We start from the raw sequence: 25,561 nt of genomic DNA, 5'->3' as shown, positions 1-25,561 counted from the left end.
GGCCCACACCAAGACACATCATCATCAAAATGCAAATAGTCCAAGACAAAGAGAGAATCTTTTTTTTTTTTTAATCCTCACCCGAGGATATGTTTCCATTTTTTTTGTACAGATAGATTGGGAGGGAGAGAGAGGAAGGGTGAGAGAGAGAGAAACATCGATGTGAAGGGACACATCGAGTGGCTGCCACCCGCACGACCAACCAGGGCCGGGGACAAACTGCAACCGAAGTACGTGCCCTTAGCGGGAACCGAACCCGGGTCTCTCCGGACCGCAGGCCGACGCTCTAACCGCTGAGCCAAACTGGCCAGGGCCAAAGAGAGAATCTTAAAAGCAGCAAGAGAAAGGCAGCTAGTTACCTACAAGGGAGTTCCCATTAGGCTGTCAGCTGATTTCTCAAAAGAAACTTTGCAGGCCAGAAGGGAGTGGCAAGAAATATTCAGAGTGATGAAAAGCAAGAACCTACAACCAAGATAACTCTATCCTGCAAAGCTGTCATTTAGAATCGATGTACATATAAAAACTTTCCCAGACAAGAAAAAGTTAAAGGAATTCATCACCGCCAAACCGTTATTATATGAAATGATGAAGGGTCTTTTTGAAGAAAAAGATAAAATATATGAACAAACAAAATGGCAGTGAATACATATCTATCAACAATGGAATCTACAAACAAAATGAACAGGTAGAACAGAAACATTCTCATAGATACAGAGAACATTTTGTTGGTTGCCAGTTGGGAGGGGGGTTGGGGGAATGGGTGAAAAAGGTGAAGGGATTAAGAAGTACAAATTCATTGCTAGACTGACAAACCTCAAAGGAAAAGGGGTTGGGGGGGGGGGGAATAAACCAAAGAACTCATATGCACAACCAATGGACACAGACAATAGTGTGGGAAAAGGTGGGAGGGGGGCGGGAGGGGGGATGAGGGGGTCAATGGGGGGAAAATGTGGAACATCTGTAATACATTTTACATCCAACAATAAAGATTAAAAAAAAAAAAAAAAAAGAATCAAAGTATGGTCTACTCCAGAAAGAGAAAGCGTCTCCAAGTTGGCAGAATCCTAGAGCACACCATGAGGTATGGCTTCTTTCCATACTTCTAACGTGGTCATGCTAATTTTGAACATAAAAAAAAAATCTTTCTAAATACTCATCTTGACAAATAGTTCATTATATTCACCCAGATAGAAAATAAATTCTTAACTATTTTGAAACAGATTTCAACATAGGAAAAAAGCACAATCAGCACATTTTATACAGTAAATAAACTTTATTTATTGGTTCTTCTGAGATGACAATGCCAACAGTCACAGGTATGCATACAATAGTTATGTATTGACTATTTACAATTTACAGTAGTATTTTTTCCTCTGAAAAATAGAAGTACAAAAGCTAAGTAAACAATGAGGTACTGCTGTTTGGATTTATCATATGTCATAACTTAAAGAACTAGTCTTCAGAAATATTCAACAAATCAATCTGGATAAAATAGTCAATTAAATGCTCTACCAGAAAAAAAATCCACTAAATTTCACCTCAAAATATATTGCACAAGTCTTTTTTAAAAATCACTCTAAAAATAAATAGAAAAGGCAAGCAGTTCTTTTAAAAGAGGGACAAAAGAATGGAAGAAAGGAACATTAAGTGAAGCTATAAATCAGGTTAAGTTATTTAAAAAATTTTAAACAACATAAAACTCTTCCCAACAACAAAAAAGAAGAAGAAAAACTATCGCCATTTCTCCACTGATACAACCTACTGTAAAGGCTGTCTGCAACATGCCTACGGGCCAAGGTCAGCTTTTTCTTGGTCTTTTGGCGGCCCGAGGAGCCCTAAATGTCAGCTCTTTTCAAAGAACAGCAACGTACAGCTTTCCAGCCTTGCCCAACACGACTCCTCATTTCTTCAAGATGAAGATCGAAGCCATGACTGGAAAAGGAAAGGGAAAAGGAAAAGAGGATAAAGAAAAAAACATCTTTAAAACCAACTTTTTGGGAGATTAGTTGTTTCAAATTAAAATTATAGTCCATGGCCTAGGAATTCAAGTAGAAGTACTAAATCCTACAGAAATCTAAAAATCAATGTCCTTGGAATGATCTGAGTCAGAGATCTTGAAAAACAGCAGTTTTATGTGACATGGAAGCTGTAACCCTTCACCCTGTGTTGAATGCTACCAGGTCAGGAGTAAACATGCTGACTCGGCAGAATTACAGCAGTTTCGCCTGGATGTACACAGGAGAAAGCACTCTTCCCTTTCTCTGCTGTGTTGCTTTTCCTACATATTGCAGTTCCCCAGGGTGACATGCATGGCAGCAGAGGGCAAACCACTTTGGTGTAAAAACATATGCCTCACCTGAAATTAACAAACTTAATTTTCAAAATGTAAAATGTTATGAAAAATGATGCTAAAAAGGGTTACCTGATTAAAATCTCATAGTTAGCCCTGGCTGGTTTGGCTCAGTGGTTAGAGCGTCACCCCGCGGACCAAAGAGCCACGGGTTTGATTCTGGTCAAGGGCATGTACCTCGGTTGCGGTTCATCCCCGGCCCTGGTCAAGTCGTATGGGAGGCAACCAGTCAATGTGTCCCTCTCACATCAACGTTTCTCTCTCTCTCTCTCCCTCCCTCCCTCCTACTCTATCTGAAAATAAATGGAAAAATATCCTCGGGTGAAGATTGAAAAAATAAATCTCATAGGTCAAGTATGATGTAAAAAAAAATGCCATAAAAATAAATTACTGAATAAGATTAAGTAATAGAGACAAACTCATAAATATTTAGTGGAAAGAGAAAGTTTTAAAGCCATCTCAGTTTGTAAATGAACAATGTAACCCACTATTTATGATGTACTTCAAATAGCATATTATTTCTAAAACTAACTCAATAATCATGTTGGCCCTAGAAATCTAGACAAGAAAATAAAACTTCTGTTATATTTAAATTCCCTTGTCAGTTATCATTTCAAAATCTTAGCTTGAGCTGTTGTGGGGGAAAAATTCATGCATGACCCAATAATGAATGTCAATGTCATGAAAGACAAAAAAGCTGGGAGACGTTTTCTAGTTCAAAGGAGAGATTAGACAATAAACTGCAATGTGCAATCTTTTACTAGATCCTGAAATTTAAAAAATGATGAAAGATATTTGGAAAACTGGAAAAATGCAAATATTTACTATATACTAGATAACAGTATTATATTAATATTTGAATTTCCAGAAAGTGATTATTATATTGAGTATGTAGAAAAAGCCCTTGTTCTAAAGATATTTGCTGAAGTATTTAGTTTATGTTTGCAAGCAACTGTCAAATGTTATAGAAGGAAAATACACATGAAGAGAAAGAGTGAGAGTGAGAACAAGCGAAAAAAATTTGGCAAAATGTTAATAACTGGTGAATACAGGTGAGGGTATGTAAGTGTTTCTTGTACCATTTTAGAAATTTTATGTTTGAAATTTTTCAAACTAAAAGTTGAGGAGACAATCAATTTATCAGTCAACAGAAATGCTACACAGTAATCATTTCCAGTGATTAATGATAGTATTCAAATGCAACAATATAACAAGCATGATGCAATATTTATATTATTCTTTAAAAAGAAAAATTTAAGACTTACTGAGTTTGATATGGGATTTACATGACTAAAGATAATTCTAGGTAATCACTAAGGCAAGTTAATTGATATATATTAAAATGAAAATGAGACTCTAATGTAGGCATAAAAGATTTTTAAAGCTAAATGGTTTTTTAAAAATGCTGTATATTGGCATTTTAAATTTTTATACCATTAGCTGAATACTAGCCAAGTTAACAATCATAGAGAATCTTTAGTTATAATTAAGCTCTATTATTTGTGATTGTGAAAATTCTAACAAAGTTTGAGATACAAATGTACCCTAAATTTTTAGGGGGTACTAAATCAAGCTAATAGCATGAATAATATGTGGGGGTGATTTGAGGGGTGTTTAAATAGTGAAGACAGTGAACTGTTTTCAAGTATTTTAGATGCCTTCACTTCATTGTAATAATATATTAATTAAAAATAGCCACCTTCATATTAATGCAGGCTGTCTAGGGTCTCCTGGTGTTATTTTGTAAAACTGTATGATCCCAGGAAGTAATTAAACTGCATTTATTTTAAAATAAACTTTACTAATTTTCATTAATTCAGACTGGCCTTGACTGTAAATAGGCTTTACAATATTTTAAATTCTGGATTTGTGAAATGTATCACATCATTTTTACCTAGAAAATGATTTTTCATTTCTTTCTCATAATTTTTATTGACTTCAAAGAACATTCTTGAGAAATAAAAAACTGAAAGGAATATAAAACACATAAATACTTTTTTGGATTCTTTAACAAAATTTCAAAGAGCAATTTGAAAACTTTCAAGTACTATTTAAAGAACTAAAATTTCCTAAAATTACATAATCTTACTGGTAGTGGTAATTATTAACCTATATACTATTAATCTATAAAACAAAATGAATGAAAAATACCTATATTACCCCATAGCAAAATCATATATTCATTAAGCAAAAAAGCAAAAGAATTTCAGCGAAATGGTTAGTATCATGCAACATATTTGATTTTTGCACAGAAGACACAAGACATTATTCTTCACTCACCACATGCTAACTAAGCACAGACTGATGGTTTACTCAGAAGATACCACTTCGAGGTGAAGTATACTACAAAGCCAGGAAGAAAAAAAAGCTTACTAGGTTAGTTTTAAGACTTAATATAACACATAGATTTTATGTGTATGTGAGCGTCAAAGGATTAAACAGATTGTACTTAAATTTTTCTCAAATCTCCTCAAATCAAAGAAGTATAAAGTATAAGGAATCTGTAATACCTCCCTCCTATCCTAAGTAAATGTAACACTATATAGCTGAGATTTTTTTACTTGTAACTTTAATTTAAAAATTTAAGCAACATAATTAAACATGTACTTCACACTTTAAGTCCATATTTATATGCTACATAGATTATTTAGCATATGATCATCTGCTTTATAAAAAGATTTCTTTAATAATTCCATTAAAGTACACATTCAAATTTTTTTTACATAATCTCAATTGACCATCAAAAGGTTATGGGAAAATGTTGATGAATATGACTACAGTATATCTAAGTCAAAATGTCATTCCTAATATATGTCAACTTTATTGCTGAATAATTAATTCACTTGTAATTCAACAGTACATCAGGAATGGTTTCAGAAATAATGACCTACCCAAAATTTCCATTCAAAGGGACCCAATTTCAAACATAGAATGATTTTTAAAAGTTGCTGCATTAAAACTATGTCCTGTTTTAAGATGATCATAATCCAAGATTATTAATTAGCTTCCTGGTTTGCTTTAAACCAGCATCAGCAAAAACAGGTGTTATTTATAAAATCTAAGTCTATTCTTGGATAGTGTGACCAACCTCAGAAGTATCACTTTATTAATTTTTTATATGTAATGTGAAGTTAGTAAAAAGCAGCAAAATCAAAAGACAAACTAGAAAATAATATCAGCAACATACACAATACAATAAAGTTAATATTCTATTGAAAAACTTGCAGAATGTATTTGTATGGATATTCCTGTGTCTATCCTTGTAAGTAATGAAAAAATGGAAACCACCTGTGTCCATGAATAGAAAACTGGTGAACTAAATTGTAGACATCCACATAATCATACAATCAGCCATTAAAAAGAATGAGGTAGCCCTGGGTGGTTTGGCTCAGCATTTAGAGTGTTGGCCCAAGAACTGAAGGATCTCGGGTTTGATTCCCAGTCAAGGGCATGTACCTGGACTGCAGGTTTGATCCCTGGCCCCAGTCGGGTTCATGCAGGAGGCAACCAATCAATGTGTCTCTCTCACATCAATGTTTCTCTCTCTCTCTCTCTCTCTCTCTCTCTCTCTCTCCCTCCCTCCCTTCCACTCTCTCTAAAAAAAAAAAAAAAAAAAAATCAATGGAAAAATATCCTCAGGTGAGGATTAACAAAATAAAAAGTAAAAAATAAAAAAAGAATAAGGTAGATGTATTTGTAATGAGGTGACATAATATAAAAAGATAGTAAGTGAAAAAAGCAAGCTACTGCCTACTCTCATTTTTATAAAATAATTAAATGATAAAGGAATAATCATTAATATATTAATAAAGCTTAGAAAACCTGGGAAGAGTCACCACATTATTAACAAAGATGATATTGGCATGGTGGAAACAGCTGGGAGGTGAAGAGTATGAAGACCTCCCTCTTTCTGTGTAATGTTTCTGAATTGATTACATACAGTGCATCTTGACAATGACCATTTATTACATAATTCTAAAATAATCAAGAGTTCAAACTACGTTTAAGATAACAAATCCGTATTTTACACGTGCAATTATCTTTCACTATGCATCAGTTTTTTTGCAATTGTTTCCTGAATCCACCTTGCATGCTTCAACTGAGACCATACAAAGGGAAAAATAGACCTCCACTGGAATAGAAACTATTTGTACCTGACAATGCCAAAAAGTTCTGATTATATTAATTCAGAGATTTTAAAAATCCCAACCAAAGGGAGAGAGGTGAGGAACATTAGCTGAAGTACAAGACTGGTCTAGGGCAAAGACTAATCAAGAACTTGACACAAGCCCTGGCCAGTTTGGCTCAGCAGTTATAGCGTCAACCCACGGACCAAAGAGGCCGGGGTTCAGTTCCTGCTAAGAGCATGTACCTCAGTTGCAATTTGTCCCCGGCCCCGGTTGGGGTTGTGTGAGTGGCAATCACATGATGTCTCTCTCTCACATTGATGTTTCTCTCTCTCTCTCTCTCTCTCTCTCTCTCTCTCTCTCTCTCCCCCTCCCGCTCTATCTGAAGATAAATGCAAAAATGTCCTCAGGTGAGGATAAAAAAAATTTTAAAAAGAACTTGACACAAAACAAAGGGTCAGCATGAAAGCAAAGACAAAACAAAGTAAACAGAAGATCAATTTTTAAAAATGACTAGAGTGGATGGGGAAGAAAATAAGCCAAACCTTTGTCATTGAGAAAATTTTTTTTTCTTTTAATGGAGTCAAGAAAATAGCCATCTACGTTAAATGTGTCGGTAAGTTTGCCAGCATTCTAGAGAGAAAACTGTATTTGGAGAAATACTTTTTAAAAGAGATTCCTATATAACAAAAGAGCCTCTCAATTCCAAAAGATGATTTAGCAGCTGCCTATAATAAACTTTCTGTAATACCGTATGTCAACTGTACTTCATTAATGAATAAATGTTCTTAATGAGATTATCCTAAATAACAAATAACACTCTCCTTTAAAAACATTTAATGATATTCTTCTATGGCAATTTTATTCAGGAAAAAAAAAAAAAACAGACAAGCCAAAGACATTTTGTATTTACTCAAATATCCAGTCTACTCTAGCCATCTAACCTACCTAAACCAGCGCAAATAAAATAAGACACAATAAGCTAAAAACTGAGAGGAGGACAACGGCTGTTAGGGAAGACAGAGGGATGTGCACATTTAATAGGTGCATTTTCTTTTTAACTTCTGCCTGCTGTATGTAAAGCAATTTTTTTCCATTTTAAATAAATCTGAAACTTTAAAATTTACAATTAATTTACTACCTTTGAGGGAAAGAAACCTTAGGGATATAATAATCCAACACTCTCATTTTACCAATGAGGGCCAGAAACATAAAAAATGTTTTCTCTAAGTCATGCCAGAGGTTGAACTGTTCAGATGTAGGCTCTCACCACAGCCATGTTGCATGTGGCTGATACCCCAAGGCAGTGGAAGTGGAGATGGGAACATTTTTTGAGCTGGTAGCTTTCCCCTAAAATGACTTCACTGTCCTACTGAGGTCTTGAATTATTTATCTTACACGCATTAATTATTAGTTCACCTTCCCAAGTCCCATTTTCTAGGAAACACTAGTTCTACATATTGCTACATGGTGGTGGCTAAGTAATCATCACCACCACCCCTACTGTTATCACAAAAGCCAGCACAGGCACTATACTCTGGTTCTCCAACAGACCTAACAAGATGATGTTAGTTTTATAAAGAAACAGAGGCTCTGAGACTTGCCCTCCTTTCCACGACATGTCAATGAAGGATTAGGATTCCTTCTCGACACACCATGATCCTCGAACCAAACTTGAATTGTGCTCTATAATTTACTCTTCCTTAACAGATAATGATTTCTCGTCTATAAAATGTATTCTTGAAATTAGGTTAAACTCTGAAACCACTTATTAAGTAATAACTGTTATATTCTATAATGAGGTTTTTCAAATAGAGTATAAAACCCACTGGGGGAGGGGAGATATGGTAAAGAGGGGATATGCTGAAAAATACCTTCCCAGCAGTCATGGAAAGCTTCTGAACTATGCCAGAAAGCAAATGTATAATATCAGAGTCACAAAGTTTCCAGAATGCATTCCTCCTGTAACACCTGCTAAACAACGTGAACACTGCCATGGGCTACCCTGTCAGCACAGAGTGCAATCCACCCTCTCTCTAGTATCCCAAATATTTATGGACAGGAGAAGCTCCACAAGGTATTTGGGTTTGTTTTGGTTTACTGATACGAGCTTTTTAGCCCCCAAAGCTAAAATAACAAAACACTCAATGTTGCTAATTTTAACAGAAGGGAAACTGTAGCTCCTCATTTACAAAAAATTACAGAAAAGATTCATTGGGAACATACATTTAAAGCTAACGTGACTAAATAACTTTTAAATGATTATTTAACAAACCCTTAAAAAGCTTTTTTTTTATGCATTTATATCCTTCTACTGGAAAGATATTTTATATAATGACATTGAAAAGATATTTATATATCTTTCTAATGGATATCTTATCTTGTTATTGAAAAAAAAGAAGTCACGTTCTTTGTAGTGTTGTGTTCCAATCAGCTACATTTCACTGAACAGGGGTATAAAATCAGTTGAAATTTCCTCAAGAGACTTATTCAAAGACAGTGATTTTTATTGCTCATTTTATGAATGATAGCAATCTTAATACAAATGTGACTTTTACTCAATGTTCTCAATCACCAATGAATAACTTTCCATCAAATAGAGAAAGAATCATGAGTCACTCTATCCAGTACCAAGAATTTCCTTATACTGACAAAAGGCGACTAATGTTGATTTATAAGTCTTCTTCAGCCCTGGCCGGTTTGGCTCAGCGGTTAGAGCGTCAACCTGCGGTCCAGAGAGACCCGGGTTCGGTTCCCGCTAAGGGCACATACCTCGGTTGCAGTTTGTACCCGGCCCTGGTCGGTCGTGCGGGTAGCAGCCACTCGATGTGTTCCTTTCACATCGATGTTTCTCTCTCTCTCTCTCTCTCTCTCTCTCTCTCTCTCTCTCTCTCTCTCTCTCTCTCTTCTTCTCTCTCCCTCCCACTCTACCTGAACAAAAAATGGAAAAATGTCCTCGGGTGAGGGAAAAAAAAAAAAGTCGTCTTCATGTTCATTGTAAGTTATTTCACATTTCCTAAGCATTTATTTTTATAGCTTAAATTATATTTAGTATATCTTTAATTCATATAGGAACAAACGGATGAAACCTCTTTCCCTTAAAATATCTTCCTTCCATTTTCATATCTTCAATTTTTCTATATTCACCGTAACAAATAGAAGAGTAGGTGAGCAATGACTGAACTCATTTATTAAGCAAAAGATAATAATGGATGAGACTGCTTAAATAGTAGTGAAATGGGACTTTCTTTCTGAACAGGTCAGCCTCTGGGATAAGGGAGGATTATTTCAGGAAGAATCAGCCACCATTTCATCCCTGTCAAAAATGAATTCTACTTTACTCAGGAATAACAGTGTAATGTTTTTCAAAAACTGACTTTTAGTTAAACGTAAAAAATAACTGTTCTGTCTGCTTTAAAAGGTTTTACATGGTTCACTATTTACATGTATCAACTCCATTAGTTTTCCTCAAGGCAAACCCATCTGAGACTACACGTGTACATGGGGTGAGGAGGAATGCTTCCTAACACATTTGCCAAGCAGTCACTCAGGACAACTCTACACTGTAGAGCAAATCCTGATCAAATGTAGCCCGACAGTAAGAGGAGAGTTTGCCATGCTCCATCCAACATTAAAATGATAAAAGAGGCCAGAGTAGAAGGAACAAAGGTAATAAAAGCTTTTTTGTATCATTTAAAAACATTTTCTTAAACTGGGCCATAATGACAGAATTGTGTCAATTGTCTCAACCGGCACCAGAGATTGTTATTTTCACAAAGACACAGCTGTTTTACTCAATGAAGAAGAAAACTTCTGAGTGGCCACATGGTTATAGAATTAGATGATTACTTCCGATAAAGGCCTGGGGGGGCGGGGCAGAAGTGGGGTGGAGGGGGTCAATGGGGGGAAAAGAGGGGAACATCTGTAATACTATCAACAATAAAGATAAAATTTTTTAAAGAATTAGATGTTCACTAACATTTAAAATAACATTCTCTCTGTTCATAAAGAACATACATTATAGCTGACAAGTGCTGGGGTATTTCGCCTAGAAGGGATATACCTCCCATCTAGGCCATCTCCAGAGTTTTGGTTCAGTTTCATGGGTTAAAACCAGAAAAAACTGGTGACCACTAAAGAAAAGGAGATTTGGGCTCAAGATAAGCAAAAGCTTTTCTAAGACACACACAGAGTCTGTCTAGATAAAATGGGATGTTTTGGGAGACAATTACTTTTTGGCTTAGTCTGTCTTACTGGAGATACTCAAACACAGGCTAATCCATTACTAAGGAGAACTCTTCTTGCTTCGGTGAGGAGAGAAGAAAAGAGAAGAGCAGTACTGAAGCTGGAGGGGAATATGAAGGGAGCAGAAAGAGGAAGCCTGGGCAAGACACAAAACTTACAAGTTTGACTCTGTTTAGAATGGATCTTCTGAATTATTGGTTCAGGACAGAAAGAAGTTAGGCATGAAGAATTTTTCATAATTTATGAAATGTATATTTGTTTCATTTTAATCACAGCTGAATTCACACAAAGGTTTCTAATAATTCAGTTATCTACATTTCCCTTATAGGATAGGTAACAAGCTCAAAAATGCTTAAATTCTTTCACTCAGAATTACTATATATTTGAACACTGAAGTATAATAAAGAACTGTAATCTATAAAATAACATGATATACCAGAAAAATGCCTTTTCTATCCTTTCCATTCATAGCCCAAATTCTGGAAATCCCATATTGCACATATGGGCATCAACCTCATACATGCTATTGAATAAGATTATTCTTTCCTTGAGGGCACCAATTCATATCTGCCCTAAATTAAACTTTCTTACTGTGGATTCACTCTCATTTTTCAAGCTATAGTATAATAAAAATAAAAAAATTAAGTTTCTTTTACCAACTCAAAGTCTTTGTAAATGAGACAGAATACAAACTGATAAGACAAAGTCATCTTCTATCAGTAACCTACTTTTAAAGCTTACCATTAGTCGAGCATCTTCTCTTTCTAAAATTTTCTGAGTCTGATCATCAGGGAACTTCAGTACAGTGGTTATAACTTTTGCCATGGTCTATAAAAAAAACAAGAGACGATGACTAACGAATATTAAAGCAGAAGTCTTGACCCACTCTGACATGTTCTGCTGGTGAGATTCTTTAGTGCTCTCAATGGAAGCCACGACCAAAGAAGTATGATGTGAAGGTATCAGTCAAGAAAATAACAGCCAACACTAGAACTTCAATTTAAAAGGACTCCTCACAACGTCTGGTTGAGATTATTTTAAGAAGATGCCTTTACAATAGCATAAAGCTATATAAAGTTCTAATGCTCTTGGTCCTTTGTCTTATTAAGATGAAACTTTATTACTCATTCTTTTTATTTGTAGAAATCTATCTAGTAAGTGATGTATTGCCAAAACACATGCTCTAAATAATCAGAATTAGATACTCCCAAGTTCAGCTTTAACTAAATCACATCATATATCTCATAAACATGGGCTACTGCATGAACATGAACATGCTTAGTAGGTATTTTTAAGACATGCAGCACATCAACCTAATAGAAATACAAATTACATTTTAAATAAACACAAGATGTTTTGTTTGGTAGAAAACATGACGAATCAAACATTACACATGGTGGCTTGCAAAACAAGATTATAAATTGTGCAGATCTAAATAAATATACCGTAAGCAGAATGTCATCAATAAGCTCGTGGAAAATTCTCCTCAAAGGTTGAAATTCCCTATTTTGTATCAAGATGAGATGTTTTGAGGGAGACAGAGAGGAAAGAAGATACCACTTATGAAATAAGTAGGACAACAAGTTTAGAGCTTACATGCAAATTCAGGTGCTAGGGCTCTCCTGAGGACTCCTACAGAGAAGGGGAGGGTCACCCAGGGAACTGACTAACATTTCTGTATGTGTGGTGGTGGGAGGGGTTTGGGGTGGAGAGACAGATTAGAGAAAGCCATTGAGGAAAAGAGGATAAAATAGAGTTAATAAAAATTTTGGAAACTCACCCCATTAGGAGAAAAAGTATAATTATTTTCAGGAAGGAAAGAAACTAACGTTTTTAAAATTCCTATTATGTGCTAAGCCTCGGCAAGGCACTTTACATATTTCTAGTACTTATTTCAACTAAGCAATCAACTAATAACAACACAAAACCCCAACACAGCACGATTTTAATTTCAGAATCCTTTCTTTTTATTTTTTGCTTCTGTCACTTTGACGATCAAAACAATACTATTTAAAACAACTTAGTTCTTGGAGAATTCCAAAGGTATTTTACAAAAACCCTCATCCTTTATATTGTATTGCTAAACTGAAATCTAGAAACGAAGCATAAATGGGACATGAAAGAAATGGCAAGAGAAAGATGAAGTAGTAACTATTTCAGTATTCTTTTTATTAGCACTCTGAAGCAATTTTAAATGTTTTCTAGTATACTATCTATGAAGGCTGATTATAGGAACTAACAAAAATCTAAAATTCAGGAATTTACAATTATAAGAATTTCTTTAATTTCAACAGCTTATGAAGTTCAAAGTACCCCAAAGTCCATTTATATTCACTATGAAATCACATTTACAAGGATACACACACATGTCTGTCAAAAAAAAAATTTGGGGGGGCTAGTGTCTCTTCATATTTCTAGACAATTGGAAATCCATCTCTAAATTCATCAGCAATTTCATCAGAATTTGCAGCTGATTACCCAACAAAGACTTTAAGCTCTTCCCTGGCATGACAGAACACACTTTAATGGAGAAGCCCAGCTCTCTGCCATACCTTGAAAAAGAAATCAGACTGTCTACTCTATACAGACAGCATCCTTAGGTCCTGGGAGTAAGAGAAAGTTCAGATGAGCCAACTGGTTTAGAAGGGGCCTCTGTTGCCAGGTTTCTCTAGGGAGAGGCTTCAGTAAAAGTTAGGATAAGAAACAATTTCTATTGAAAAGGAGAACAGGCTGAATTTTAGTATCAATAATAGCACAAAGGATCAAAACCCAAGAAAAAGAAAGTGCAAGAACAGAAGAAAAAAAGGAAGCTTATTTAACTTCATACTATAAGAATGTGTGTCCTACATGTGATCTTAAAAAAAAAAAAATCATCTGCCTCATAAAATTAAAGACATTGTGTGCAAAGGCAGATTAAGAAACACAGGTGGGGTGACAGACAGACCCTGCTAGACAAGAAACAACTGCAGATGAGAATCAAATTGCAGAGGCCACAATAGAAGTCTGGCTCATTCTAAAGCCATAATCTGGTCTCCATTTCAAATTCTTTATTAATGTGTAAAAACTGGAAAAATCAGCAAAACATATGTCCAGGCCCTCTATACTCTATAGTCCTAAAGAGAGTCACTTCTACCTCACAGATCCAGTGTTTTAGTTGAACCAGACTGTGTGTCTTCCAAAACCCACACTTGATTTCCTGCCTTGGACCTTCTAGCTTTTTCTCCTCTCTGAGCTCATCTATCAAAATCTAAGCACCCCCTTTAAAGCCCAGTAAACATACTTGCTTCTCCATGATGTCTTCCCTGACCTTCCCACAAGAAAACATGAAGACTCCATGCCTCTCTTGAAAACATCACTTTACACCTAACTTATCTCATTCAGCATCACATTATCCTTAACTGAGATCAGCTCCCCTTTCCTACTACAGACAGTCCCTGACTTACAATGATTTGACTCCAGTTTTTCACCTTTATGATGGTGTGAAAACAAGATGCATAATAAACATAAAATATTCAACACTTCATTGTAAAATAGGTTTTGTGTTAGATGATTTTTCCCAACTGTAGGATAATGTAAATGCTCTGAGCATGTTTAAGGTAGGCTACACTAAGCTATGATGCTCAGCAGGTTAGGTGTCTTAAATACATTTTAGACATGATATTTTCAACTTTCATTGGGTTTATCAGGAAATAACCCCACCATAAGAAGCATCTATATATGGTAAATTCCTTAAAGTTAAAGATGGTATCAAATTTTATCTCCCTATCCATCCTGGTGATAAACAAAGGGCCACAGGTAGTAAGTGCTCAATAAATATGCAGTAAATTAAATAGAAAATCTGCTACCGCCCTGGCCGGTTTGGCTCAGCGGTTAGAGCGTCCGCCTGCGGTCCGGAGAGACCCGTGTTCGGTCCCCGCTAAGGGCATGTACCTCGGTTGCAGTTTGTCCCCGGCCCTGGTTGGTCGTGCGGGTGGCAGCCACTCGATGTGTCCCTTTCACATCAATGTTTCCCTCTCTCTCTCTTCCTCTCTCTCCCTCCCGCTCTGTCTGTACAAAAAAAAAAAAAAAACGGAAAAATGTCCTAGGATGAGGATTAAAAAAAAAAAAAGAAAATCTGCTACCAATTTTCAGTATTTACCTCTAAAATGTGAATGCAGAATGATAGGCTATTCACCATTTTTAGTTACTAGAAAAATATACTGCATGATTAAGGTGACGAGCAGAGAGAGCACTCCTCAACATGGATTCCTAGCCAAGTATTAGATGAGGCTGCCCATGCTCTGAGGACATCCCTTTCAGCTGTCTCCCAAGTCACTCCCTACAACTAACTGCAAAACCCTGAAAACACAAGCTTAGATCTGGCTGAACTGGCCCAGCCCCAGAGTATACCTTATGTTTGTGCTGGGTCTTTCTTCAGAAGGATTTAAAGAGTGAATCACTATAAATTAATATATCCCTCCTGTGATATGTGTTCAGAATCACACTAGTTATTACTTTAATTTGAAACTATCTGATACAATGAAATGAGATTTCTACAGATATCAAGGACTCAAATGATTTCTAGCCCTATAACTACTAGTGTTTAGCTGATTTTACAATCCATGAAATCATAATATCCTTTCAAGAGATTTTCTTATGCCCTTAAATATATTTCAAATCAATCCCTGAACTGGCTTAGCAACCTATGACTCAGTAATCCCCACAGATCTATACATTAAAAAACTGATTGCTTCTAAGAATAGAAAACTCATTATCCCATTTTCAGCCAGGGTATACAGACAGTATAAAAGTTCATGTAGGTAAAAACTTGAAACAATATCAGGAAAACAAAATGCTTTAAATGGAAAGTTCTGCTTGAGGAAAGACTCGCGAATTTCCCTAAATGCATTCAATTCAATTCAAGATATATTTACTAAAAGTCCAATATAAGGCTCTTTTAAAAACACTGTAGGGGATATAAATAAGAATAAGACTGTACACTCAAGGACCTTACAATAAATTTCACATTCTAAAAACAAATTAGCCAAGCATTATTACTCATATTATGTAGTAATTTTTAAATGACCAATATTCCTTACATGAAGGAATGATTTTGTTACAGTGACTAATGTAAAATATTTCTAAATATCTTTAAGAAGTCATTCTTAATTATGATTATTTCCAATACTTCCATGCTATCCTTAAGTCACCATGAAAATGAAATATTATCCTAACTTTAAGATCTGAAGTCAAAAATAAAAATAGCAACATGCTTCACAAAGTATTAAGTGAATGAAATTTTAAGTTTTAGTATTTAGCATCATCCAACAGTATTTTTAAAATTAATATTGTATCAATGTAAGACATATAAGCAAAATCTGCCAATTAAGAGCAATCTGCGTAAATTAAGAGCAGTTACACATGTATGTATCACCTACTATTAGCATATATGGTCTGTTAATAGTAAACATATGGAATCAGTATATATATTAAGAAGGGGCTATATTTCCTTTTAAATTAAGCCACATGCCAAATCACCAGACATGATTTATACCTTAGTCTCTCGACCCATCATATACTCAAAAAGCACTTTTCGCAAATACTCAAACTCAGTAGGTTCTCCAAAGAGCGAGACATCGGTATGGTACAAATTGCCACCTGTCAAATAAAAAAACAGATCAAAATGTAAAGACAAAACTAGATAAACTACTTATTACTTGGAAAATAGACAAACTAAAAAGCAACTGAACAAAGAGCTACATTACTCTTGTATTAATTATATTGTACTGCATGGTACTGTATTGTATATACACAAAGTATTCTGATTAGTATTCTTGCCTTGTAAGAGAAAACAAGAATTATTATAGCAACCTTATTTCTCACATTTTTCCTCCTCCTTCTGGCATGACCATTTTAAAAGACTACAGTTAGGGAATACAAAGATTCTTGAATTTTAAATATTATGTAATGGCTTCAGATATTCTACAATGATTAAAATTAATCATTTTTATTTTATTAGTAGTTTAGTAATATTACTCTGGTTTTTCTAATATTCTAAACCAAAAAGCACTAAATTTAAATCAAGTTTTCAATGCTGTTTTTGAAATACAGGATAAATAAAATAACTTGAAAATGCATGAAATACTAATGTCATTATAATAATTTTCAAATATTTTGATCCAACATCTTAAAAGACTGCCATATTTTAAGTGTGTATTTTTAGAAGACCCAATTCACTCAAACCTCACTTTGCAAATACAGAGTACCAAGAACTAAATAATGATAATAAACTATTTCTGCTTCAAAAAATACATGTGTTTCATTCCTCTAGATCAGTGATTTTCAACCTTTTTCATCTCACAGCACACATAAATTACTAAAATTCTTCAGTATACCAAAAAATATATTTTTTGCCCATCTGACAAAAAAATAGGTATAATTTTGATTCATTCACACTGGAAAGCTATTGTTGTTAGCTGTTATCATTTTTTCATTTGACAGTCTAAGGGAAAAGAGGTCAGTGCCCCTGAGCAAATAATCAGCTATTGCATGTTTAAAATTTTTTTTGCAGCACACCAGTTGAAAATTACTGCTCTAGATCGAGAAAATGCAATAGTTTACAATGTTTTTCACTTTTCAGAAAAGCTATTTTCCTGGAGAAGCAATTAATACTTTTTCTTGCATGGTGGGTGCTCACTTTACTCTTACTCTTTAAAGAAGTAGCATGGTGAAGAGATTAATGTGCATCTTCAACCAGACGACTTGGGTTGTTGAGTATTTAAATGAGTTGATACACAAAATGTATTTTATAATAGTGCTTGGCACTTAGTGTTATACAACTTAATGGTTATTAAATAAACTACACATGATCATTCTACAACTTAAAACTGAGAAAAAAATTATGTATGAAATTCTTAAGTTGAAACTACCACAGAAACACCGTTTCTATGCAGTGCTGAGCACTGGTTCAGAAATTCTGTGCTGAAAATCACAAATGTTGACTTAACTACGGCAGACAATCTTTGTAGCAGGAGTCTTCTCTGCAATGAGCCACGGGAAACTTCCAAATTGGTTTTCCCTTCTTTTTTGAAAAGTATTTTGGAAAGAATCCAAAGTCAGTCCTTATTTAATTTAATAAAAACTGTGTAGTATCTTAATGTTATTTCACAGTAATAACAGTTTTCAAAAATATAAAAGAATTCAAAATGGCTTAGCTTCATGCCCTAGTACCTCCCATGAAAAAGCAGAAAGTTTTACAAAACATTTAGCAAAATGAAACTATTCTTAATGCAGTGAGGCAGTAAACCTGAGAATGGAAAATTGTTATGAGATTATTCAGTGATGATTATCTCAAGGAAACAGCTACATAGAGACCCAAGTGCCCTGGCCAGTTTGGCTCAGCAGTTAGAGCGTCAGCCTGAAGACCAAATGGTCTCAGGTTTGCTTCCCAGTCAAGGGCACATGCCTGGGTTGCAAGTTCAATCCCCAGTCCGGGTTGTGCGGGAAGCAACCAATCTATGTGTCTCTCTTACATCGATGTTTCTCTCTCTCTCTTCTCTATGATCTCTCTCTCTCTCTCTCTCCCTCCCTCCCTGCCTCCCTTCCACTCTATCAAAAAATCAATGGAAAAATAACCTTGAGTGAGGATTAACAAAAAGACCCAAGATGAGTTTTAAAAATCCTTTGCAAGTAGCATACATTAAATCGAGAATAATCTTTCCAAATCATCCTTCCGAACTTGAATATAAGAATGCTTACAAAATTACTTTTTCCTTAAATCCTGGTTTAAAATTTAGTACTTATATCATTATTGTAATAGTAAAAAAACAGAAGCATTTAAAATATATAATTGTGTATGAGTACGTATAGTGTATTATATAAATATTTGCCCACATACAGAAGAGTCTAGAAAAATATATATAAATTGTCAACTAGGTTCATTTGGAGAATGAAGAATAAAGTGGAAACATGCGGTTTCACTTATACACTGTAGCATTATTTGAATTTTTAAACAACAAATATGCATTTGTTTTTGATTACTGTCCTTCTTAAAACCAGCTGTTATTGGTGAATCAAAAGGTAAATATATTCACTGTAAAGAATAAATTAGCAAAGACAAAAATAAAAATCGTCCATATTTCTACCAATAAAAGATGACCATGGATAACAACATATAAGAGATAATTCTTACTTCTGTAAGGTGTTCCCACAGTTGTTGCATATACATTCTTTTCATATTTCTTTAAACGGTCTTCTAAATTGTGAATCTAAAAATAGTAAATATTAAAATCGTATCATAAAATTCATATGGAGACCATAAGTAAAAAAAAAAAAAGACTGCTGTAGTCACTAGACTTTTTAATGCTGAAAATAAAATACAAATGGTTTCTTAGATGTGACACCTAAAACACAGACAACAAAAGAAAAAATATTATCAATTGTGTAAATTGAACTTGAACAAAAGTAAAACTTTTATGCCTCAAAGGACCTCACTAAGAAAGTGAAAGGACGATCTACAGAATGGGAAAATAATATTTGCAAAGCATATACCTGAGAAGGGACTTATATCCAGAATATATAAAAAACACTTAAAATGCAACAACAAAATAACCCAACTAAAGAAATGAGCTAAGGACTTGAATAAACACTGCTCCAAAGAAGATATACGGGCAGATGATAAGATGTTCAACATCATTATTCATTAGGAAAATGCCAATTAAAACCATAATGAGACATCGTGGAGGGCTATGATAAAAAAAAAACTTGAGAATGTGAAAAAAATTAGAATCTTTATACTTTGTTGGTGGGAATGTAAAATGGTGCCACTATGTAAAATAGTTTGGTGGTTCCTCCATATGATCTAGCAATTCCACTCCTGGAAATATACCCCCAAAGAACTGGAAACAGGTGTTCAAACAAAAATTGTGCATAATGTTCCTGGCAGCACTATTCATAACAGCCAAAAGGCAGAAACAACTCAAATGTCCATCAACTGATAAATGGATAAAGAAAATGAGGTATATTCATACAACAGAATATTACTCAACCATAAAAAGAAATGCAGTACTGATACATGCTACAACATGGATGAACCTTAAAAACATCATACTAAATGAAAGAAGCTCAATAAAAAAGACCATGTATTATACATTTCTATTTATATTAAATACTCAAAACAGGCAAACCCATAGACCCAGAAAGCAGATTAGTGGTTGCCAGGTATTAGCGGGGAGGGTAATGAAGAGAGACTGTTCAGTGGATATGAGATTTCCTTTTGGGTTGATGAAATGTTCTGGAACTATATAATGGTGTTGTGAATGAACTAAATGTCAATGAATTGTGTGCTTTAAAAAATGGTTCAAATGGGCCCTAGATGGTTTGGCTCAGTGATTGGAGCATCGGCCCGAGGACCGAAGGATCTGGGGTTCGATTCCTGGTCAAGGGCATATACCTGGGTTACAGGTTTGATCCCTGGCCCCAGTCTGCAACCAGTAGGTGTGTCTCTTTCACATCAATGTTTCTCTCTCTCCCTCCCTTCCTCCCTCCCTTCCACCCTAAAAATTCAATGGAAAAATATCCTCAAGTGAGGAGTAACAAAAATGGTTCAAATTGTCAATTTTGTTACACATATTTTACCACTACAAAAATAACTAATACAAAATTGTTATGTTAGGACAGTTTGAAGATTTGAAGATGGTAAAGAAGAGAATCTTAAAGCAGTGACCTTGAGACTAGATGAGAAAAATTACACCACTGAGAACCAGAAAAAAATAAAGTAACAACAGGTCCCCAAATAACTTTGTTTCATTCAACTTTGTCTTGTTATAACATTGATGAGAAAAATAAATAAATTACCAGCTGGGGCCACTGTCTGTATGGAGTTTGCATATTCTCCCCATGTCTGTGTGGGTTTTGTACAGGTACCTGGGTTTCCTCTCACATCCCAAAGGTACACATTAGGTGAACTGGCATATCTAAACTGTCCCAGTCGAGTGGGTGTGGGTGTGGGTGTGAGTGTATCCTGTGATGGAAGGGCATGTTGTCCAGGTTGGTTCTCGCACTGGACCCTGAACTGCAAGGACAGGCTCCAGTCACCCACCAACCTGAACTGGAATAAGAGGGTTGGAAAAGAATTCTCTTGTTTTTATTAATCTTTCTTAAATGTATGTATAACTGACATTTATTTTATTTGTTACTGTTAGAAGTATTTGGGGTCTTTATTTTGAAGCTTGGTAATATTTTTGTGACCAGAAATATGCCATAGAAAATTAATTCTTATTTATATTAATCAGCCTAGGGTAAAATTGTTTTTCATTATATGTCATTTTGTGTAAAGTTACAGTTTCCAAGAACCCACTGAAAATGTTAAGTGAGGACTTACTGTAACTATCTTTGTTGTTGTTGTTAATCCTCATCCAAGGTTATTTTTCCATTGATTTTTAGAGAGAGTGGAAAAGTGGGAAGGAGGGAGAGAGAGAGAGAGAGAGAGAGAGAAACTTCAGTGTGAGAGAGACACACCAACTGGTTGCCTCCCACATGACCCTAACCTGGGCCAGGGATCAAACCTGCAACCCAGGCACGTGCCCTTGACCAGAATCGAACCTACGACCCTTTAGTCTAAGGACTCACACTCCAACCATTGAGACAAACCAGCCAGGGCTGTACCTATTTTTTTTTAATTAAAAAATATATATTATGAAAAATTTTAAACATACCTAATATAGAAAGTATAGAACAATTAGTGCCCATATATCCATCTATCACTTAGTTCCAACAATTACCAAGAATTTTATGTGTTTGAATTTTAAAGAAAACTGTGATATCCCTGGAGATTTAGCCTTCAAACTTAGCCTACTGGCCTGACTCACTATTTCTCCACTTTGTAAAAAAGACCACTAAAGATCATGCATCACAGATACACGTATACTGGTGTTTGTATGTCTGTGCATCCTTCTAGGTATACACACTTGGTCCTACTTAACTCAAATTACTGGATAACGTGGACAAATCATATTAAGTCAAAATAATTTAACCAAAAAGGTAGTCAAGATTGATGTCAAAGTATTTTCCCTCTGGTAAAACTTAAGTTATTATAAATTAAACAAATATAGCCCTGGCCGGTTTGGCTCAGCAGTTAGAGTATCGGCCCTCAGACGAAAGAGTCGCAGGTTCAAGTCCAGTCAGGCACAGACCTCAGTTGTGGTTCCGTCCCTGGCCCTGATTGGGGTCATACGGGAGGCAACCAATTGATGTGTCTCTCTCACATGTTTCTCTTTCTCTCTCTCTGTCTCTCCCTCCCACTCTATCTGAAAAATTAATGGAAAAATATCCTCAGGTGAGGGTTAAAAAAAAAGTCAGGCCAGTGTGGCTCAGTGGATTGAGCATAGTCCCATGGACTGAGGTCCTGGTTCGATTCCTGGTCAGGGCACATGCCCAGATTTTGGGCTCAATCACCAGTAGGGGAAGTGCAGGAGGCAGCCGATCAGTGTTTCTCTCTCATATCATGTTTCTATCTCTTTTTCCCTCTCCCTTCCTCCTCTCTCAAACAAACAAACAAAAAAATCAATAAAAACATATTGGAAAAAAAAAGACAAAAATCTTTAAAAAAAATAAAGAGACATAAATTGTTATCCAAAATGTTAAGCATTAAAATAAGATACAAATGTTCTTTTTTAAATATATGCAATCATGAATTTGGAGAGACAGCCTCTATAAATGTAAAATAAAACTGCAAAGCCAACTATTAAATCAGTTCTTTTTCAGATAGTTAAAGAGATCCAAGTACATACTAACATAAATTAAGGACGGTAGTTAAAATAAAAGGTACCACTTAGACCTGTACCTGTTCTCTGAACTCCTGCTCTTTCAACTTTGAATCACTGATCAGACTAGTCTTCTGTGCTAGTTGTGTCTGAAAGGACAAAAAGTCAGATGTGAAATTCATATGGGTTTGATCACTGTCTGGACACTTTTCTGTACAGCTTGGGAATTTTAAAAAATTAAAACAGTCTCTTTATGTTTTTAACTTAAAACAGAATGCTCCTGAAAATGCACTACCTTCATTCAAATTCAATGAAGATTCAGTATTACCTGTAGTTCCATAATTGTTACCTGAAAATGAAAAAGAAAAAAATGAGTGTATACAATAAAATTTTTAAGAAGCAATTAAATGGAGTAATAAAAAATTACAAGGAACTAAGAAGTCAGTGTTACAGTCTTAAGAGAGTTGAAATGAGATGACTTTTAATACTTGCTTTTAAATCTGGTCTATTTTGTTATACAAATTATTATAGTGTAAATATACACAATCATTGGTAAATACTGGTAAAAACAAGAGAAAAAAACTGGAAGGCCAATCACCAAACTTCTAGCAATGATTACCACTTAGCAGGGGAGGTGCCACCAGGGAGGGTTTATTGTATATACTTTTGTATTATCTGATTATTTTACAACAAGCATATATTCATGTATTGTTTGTATAAGTTGTAAAAATTAAACATATTAACATCTATTTAAAGCATATGGGCCCTTTAAGGACACTTCTAAACGATTATTTATGGGAATCCACTCTGAGCTATATCACAAATTAGTTTTCCTTGAACTCAACACTGATATGCAATTGAAGATATCACAGACACATCAAAAGATGTTCAAGAAGGAGGAGGACAAAAATTTATGAAGAATAAAATAAAAAGGTATTTCTTAGAGCAGGAAGAGATAAACCAAAGAACTTATATGCATTTATGCATAACCAATGAACACAGACAATACTGTGAAGAGGGGGTGGCAGCAGGTAGTGGAGTGTCAGTGGGAGGAAAAGGAGAAACATCTGTAACAAAAATTAATTAATTAAGAAGATTTAAGCCAGCGGTTCTCAACCTGTGGGTTGCAACCCCTTTGGGGGTTGAACAACCCTTTCACAGGGGTCACCGAGGACCATCAGAAAACACATTTCCAATGGCGATTCATAACAGTAGCAAAATTACAGTTATGAAGTAGCAGTGAAAATAATTTTATGGTCGGGGGTCACCACAACATGAGGAACTGTATTAAAGGGTCGTGGTGCCCTGGCCAGTTTGGCTCAGCGGTTAGAGCGTCGGCCTGCGGTCTGGAGAGACCCGGGTTTGGTGCTAAGGGCACGTACTTCGGTTGCAGTTTGTCCCCGGCCCTGGTTGGTCGTGCGGGTGGCAGCCACTCGATGTGTCCCTTCACGTCGATGTTTCTCGCTCTCTCTCCCTTCCTCTCTCTCCCTCCCACTCTATCTGTACAAAAAATGGAAAAATGTCCTCGGTTGAGGATTTAAAAAAAATAAAAATAAAAAATAAAGGGTCGTGGCATTAGGAAGGTTGAAAACCACTGATTTAGGCCCTCCCCATGCCCCCAAAAAGGTATTTCTTAGAGTAGAAATAAAAATTAAGAATATTACCCTGGCCAGTTTGGCTCAGCAGTTAGAGCATCAGCCTGTGGTTCAGAGAGACCCGGGTTCGGTTTCTGCTAAGGATGCGTACCTCGGTTGCAGTTTGTCCATGGCCCTGGTTGGGTTGTGTGGGTGGCAGCCACTCGATGTGACCCTTTTACATCGATGTTTCCCTCTCTCTCTCTCTTCCCCTCTCTCCCTCCTATTCTATCTGAACAAAAAAACGGAAAAATGTCCTCGGATGAGGATAAAAAAAAAAAAATTAAGAATATTTTCTCTCCTTTCTTATGAAACAAAGTAAAGGACTCAGGAAACCTGAATGTTAATTTCATAATCTTTCCATATTCTGTGCATCCCAAGACAAGTCAAAATGTCACTATACGCAACATTAATACTTATTTTGACACCAAGGAAAAGAAGTATTATTAAGTACTTCTCATAGGAAGTTTTATTTTATAGCACCTTTATTTTATTTTACATCATGACCAAATTAAAAAAAAACCTAAAACAACTTAGTAGACATTAAAGAAACAGAGAATGAGGTGGGGAGTGGGGTGCCAATGGGGTAAAAAAGGAGAAATATATGTAACAAAAAATAAAATAAAAATTTTTTTTAAAAAAAGAAAGAAACAGAGAAAAGTCCACTCAGCTTTCTCAGTGTTGATAACTAAGATATAGGTACCAAGTGGCACAGAAAAACAGAACCCTTTATAAAGGCCTCTTCTCTCCATTTTCGGAAAGTAATCCATGTAATTGGTATCTGGAAAATTGTTATCTGGTAACTGACATTCTATAATGAATTCTTCATAACTCTCAAGGTTGAAGACATGAACAGTGCCCACCTACTTTCCTAAGGCCCTCAGGACAGTGCTATGAAAAGACCACACTGGATGAATGAGAATATTTTAGAAAGTAGAATGATACACTGACCAGATTCTCAAACCCAGGCCCACATGCCCTGGGAGTGTGCACTTACTGGGCTGCAGAGTGGGACAGGAAGCCACAGGGTAAACATGGCATCAACTTTACTAAAAGCCTGGGATTTTGAAAATGCCTTGATACACAGCACCAGATCTCTTTGAATTGAGTCCAATTTTTCAAAAATAATCCCATTACATTTGCAGCTGACCCATTAACCAAGGAGAAAAATAGGAACTGTTTTGCTTTTCTTTTTTTAATAATCATGCAAGGATATGTTTTTATTGATTTTTAGGGAGAGAGAGACAGACAGACAGACATTGATGTGAGAGAAACATCAATCGTTGCCTCCTGTACACACCCTGATAGAGGATCGAACCCACAACCTAAGTATGCGCCCTGACCAGGAATCAAATCCACCATTTTTTTGGTGTATGAGACAATGCTCCAACCAACTGAGCCACCCAACCAGTGCAGGAATTGTTTCCCTCAATGGTATATAATTAAAAACATTTCTATGTGACT

General features: G+C 35.5%; 1 protein-coding gene across 7 annotated transcripts in view; it reads right to left on the bottom strand.

The window, feature by feature from the left end:
• Positions 1-1,255: 1,255 nt before the first annotated feature.
• Positions 1,256-25,561, bottom strand: part of GOLGA4 (golgin A4) — a 100,921-nt gene continuing 76,615 nt past the window's right edge. For 3 of the 7 annotated variants that reach the window (XM_036266373.1, XM_036266369.1, XM_036266372.1), the window contains 7 exons: positions 22,792-22,812; positions 22,544-22,612; positions 18,893-18,968; positions 16,256-16,359; positions 11,464-11,550; positions 4,631-4,693; positions 1,288-1,932 (listed from right to left, as the gene is read on the bottom strand). In XM_036266373.1, the coding sequence (XP_036122266.1) occupies positions 4,664-4,693; positions 11,464-11,550; positions 16,256-16,359; positions 18,893-18,968; positions 22,544-22,612; positions 22,792-22,812 (387 nt within the window). In that variant the 3' untranslated portion in view covers positions 1,288-1,932; positions 4,631-4,663. Of the gene's footprint in view, positions 1,933-4,630; positions 4,694-11,463; positions 11,551-16,255; positions 16,360-18,892; positions 18,969-22,543; positions 22,613-22,758; positions 22,813-25,561 lie in introns of those variants that run through there. The other 4 variants (XM_036266376.1, XM_036266370.1, XM_036266371.1 and 1 more) reach the window with 3 other exon arrangements.

The sequence above is a fragment of the Molossus molossus genome, unplaced genomic scaffold (genome assembly GCF_014108415.1).
Source record: "Molossus molossus isolate mMolMol1 unplaced genomic scaffold, mMolMol1.p scaffold_m16_p_18, whole genome shotgun sequence".
NCBI lineage: Eukaryota > Metazoa > Chordata > Mammalia > Chiroptera > Molossidae > Molossus > Molossus molossus.
Note: the sequence above shows the minus strand (reverse complement) of the source record. Positions and strands in the feature narration are given on the sequence as shown.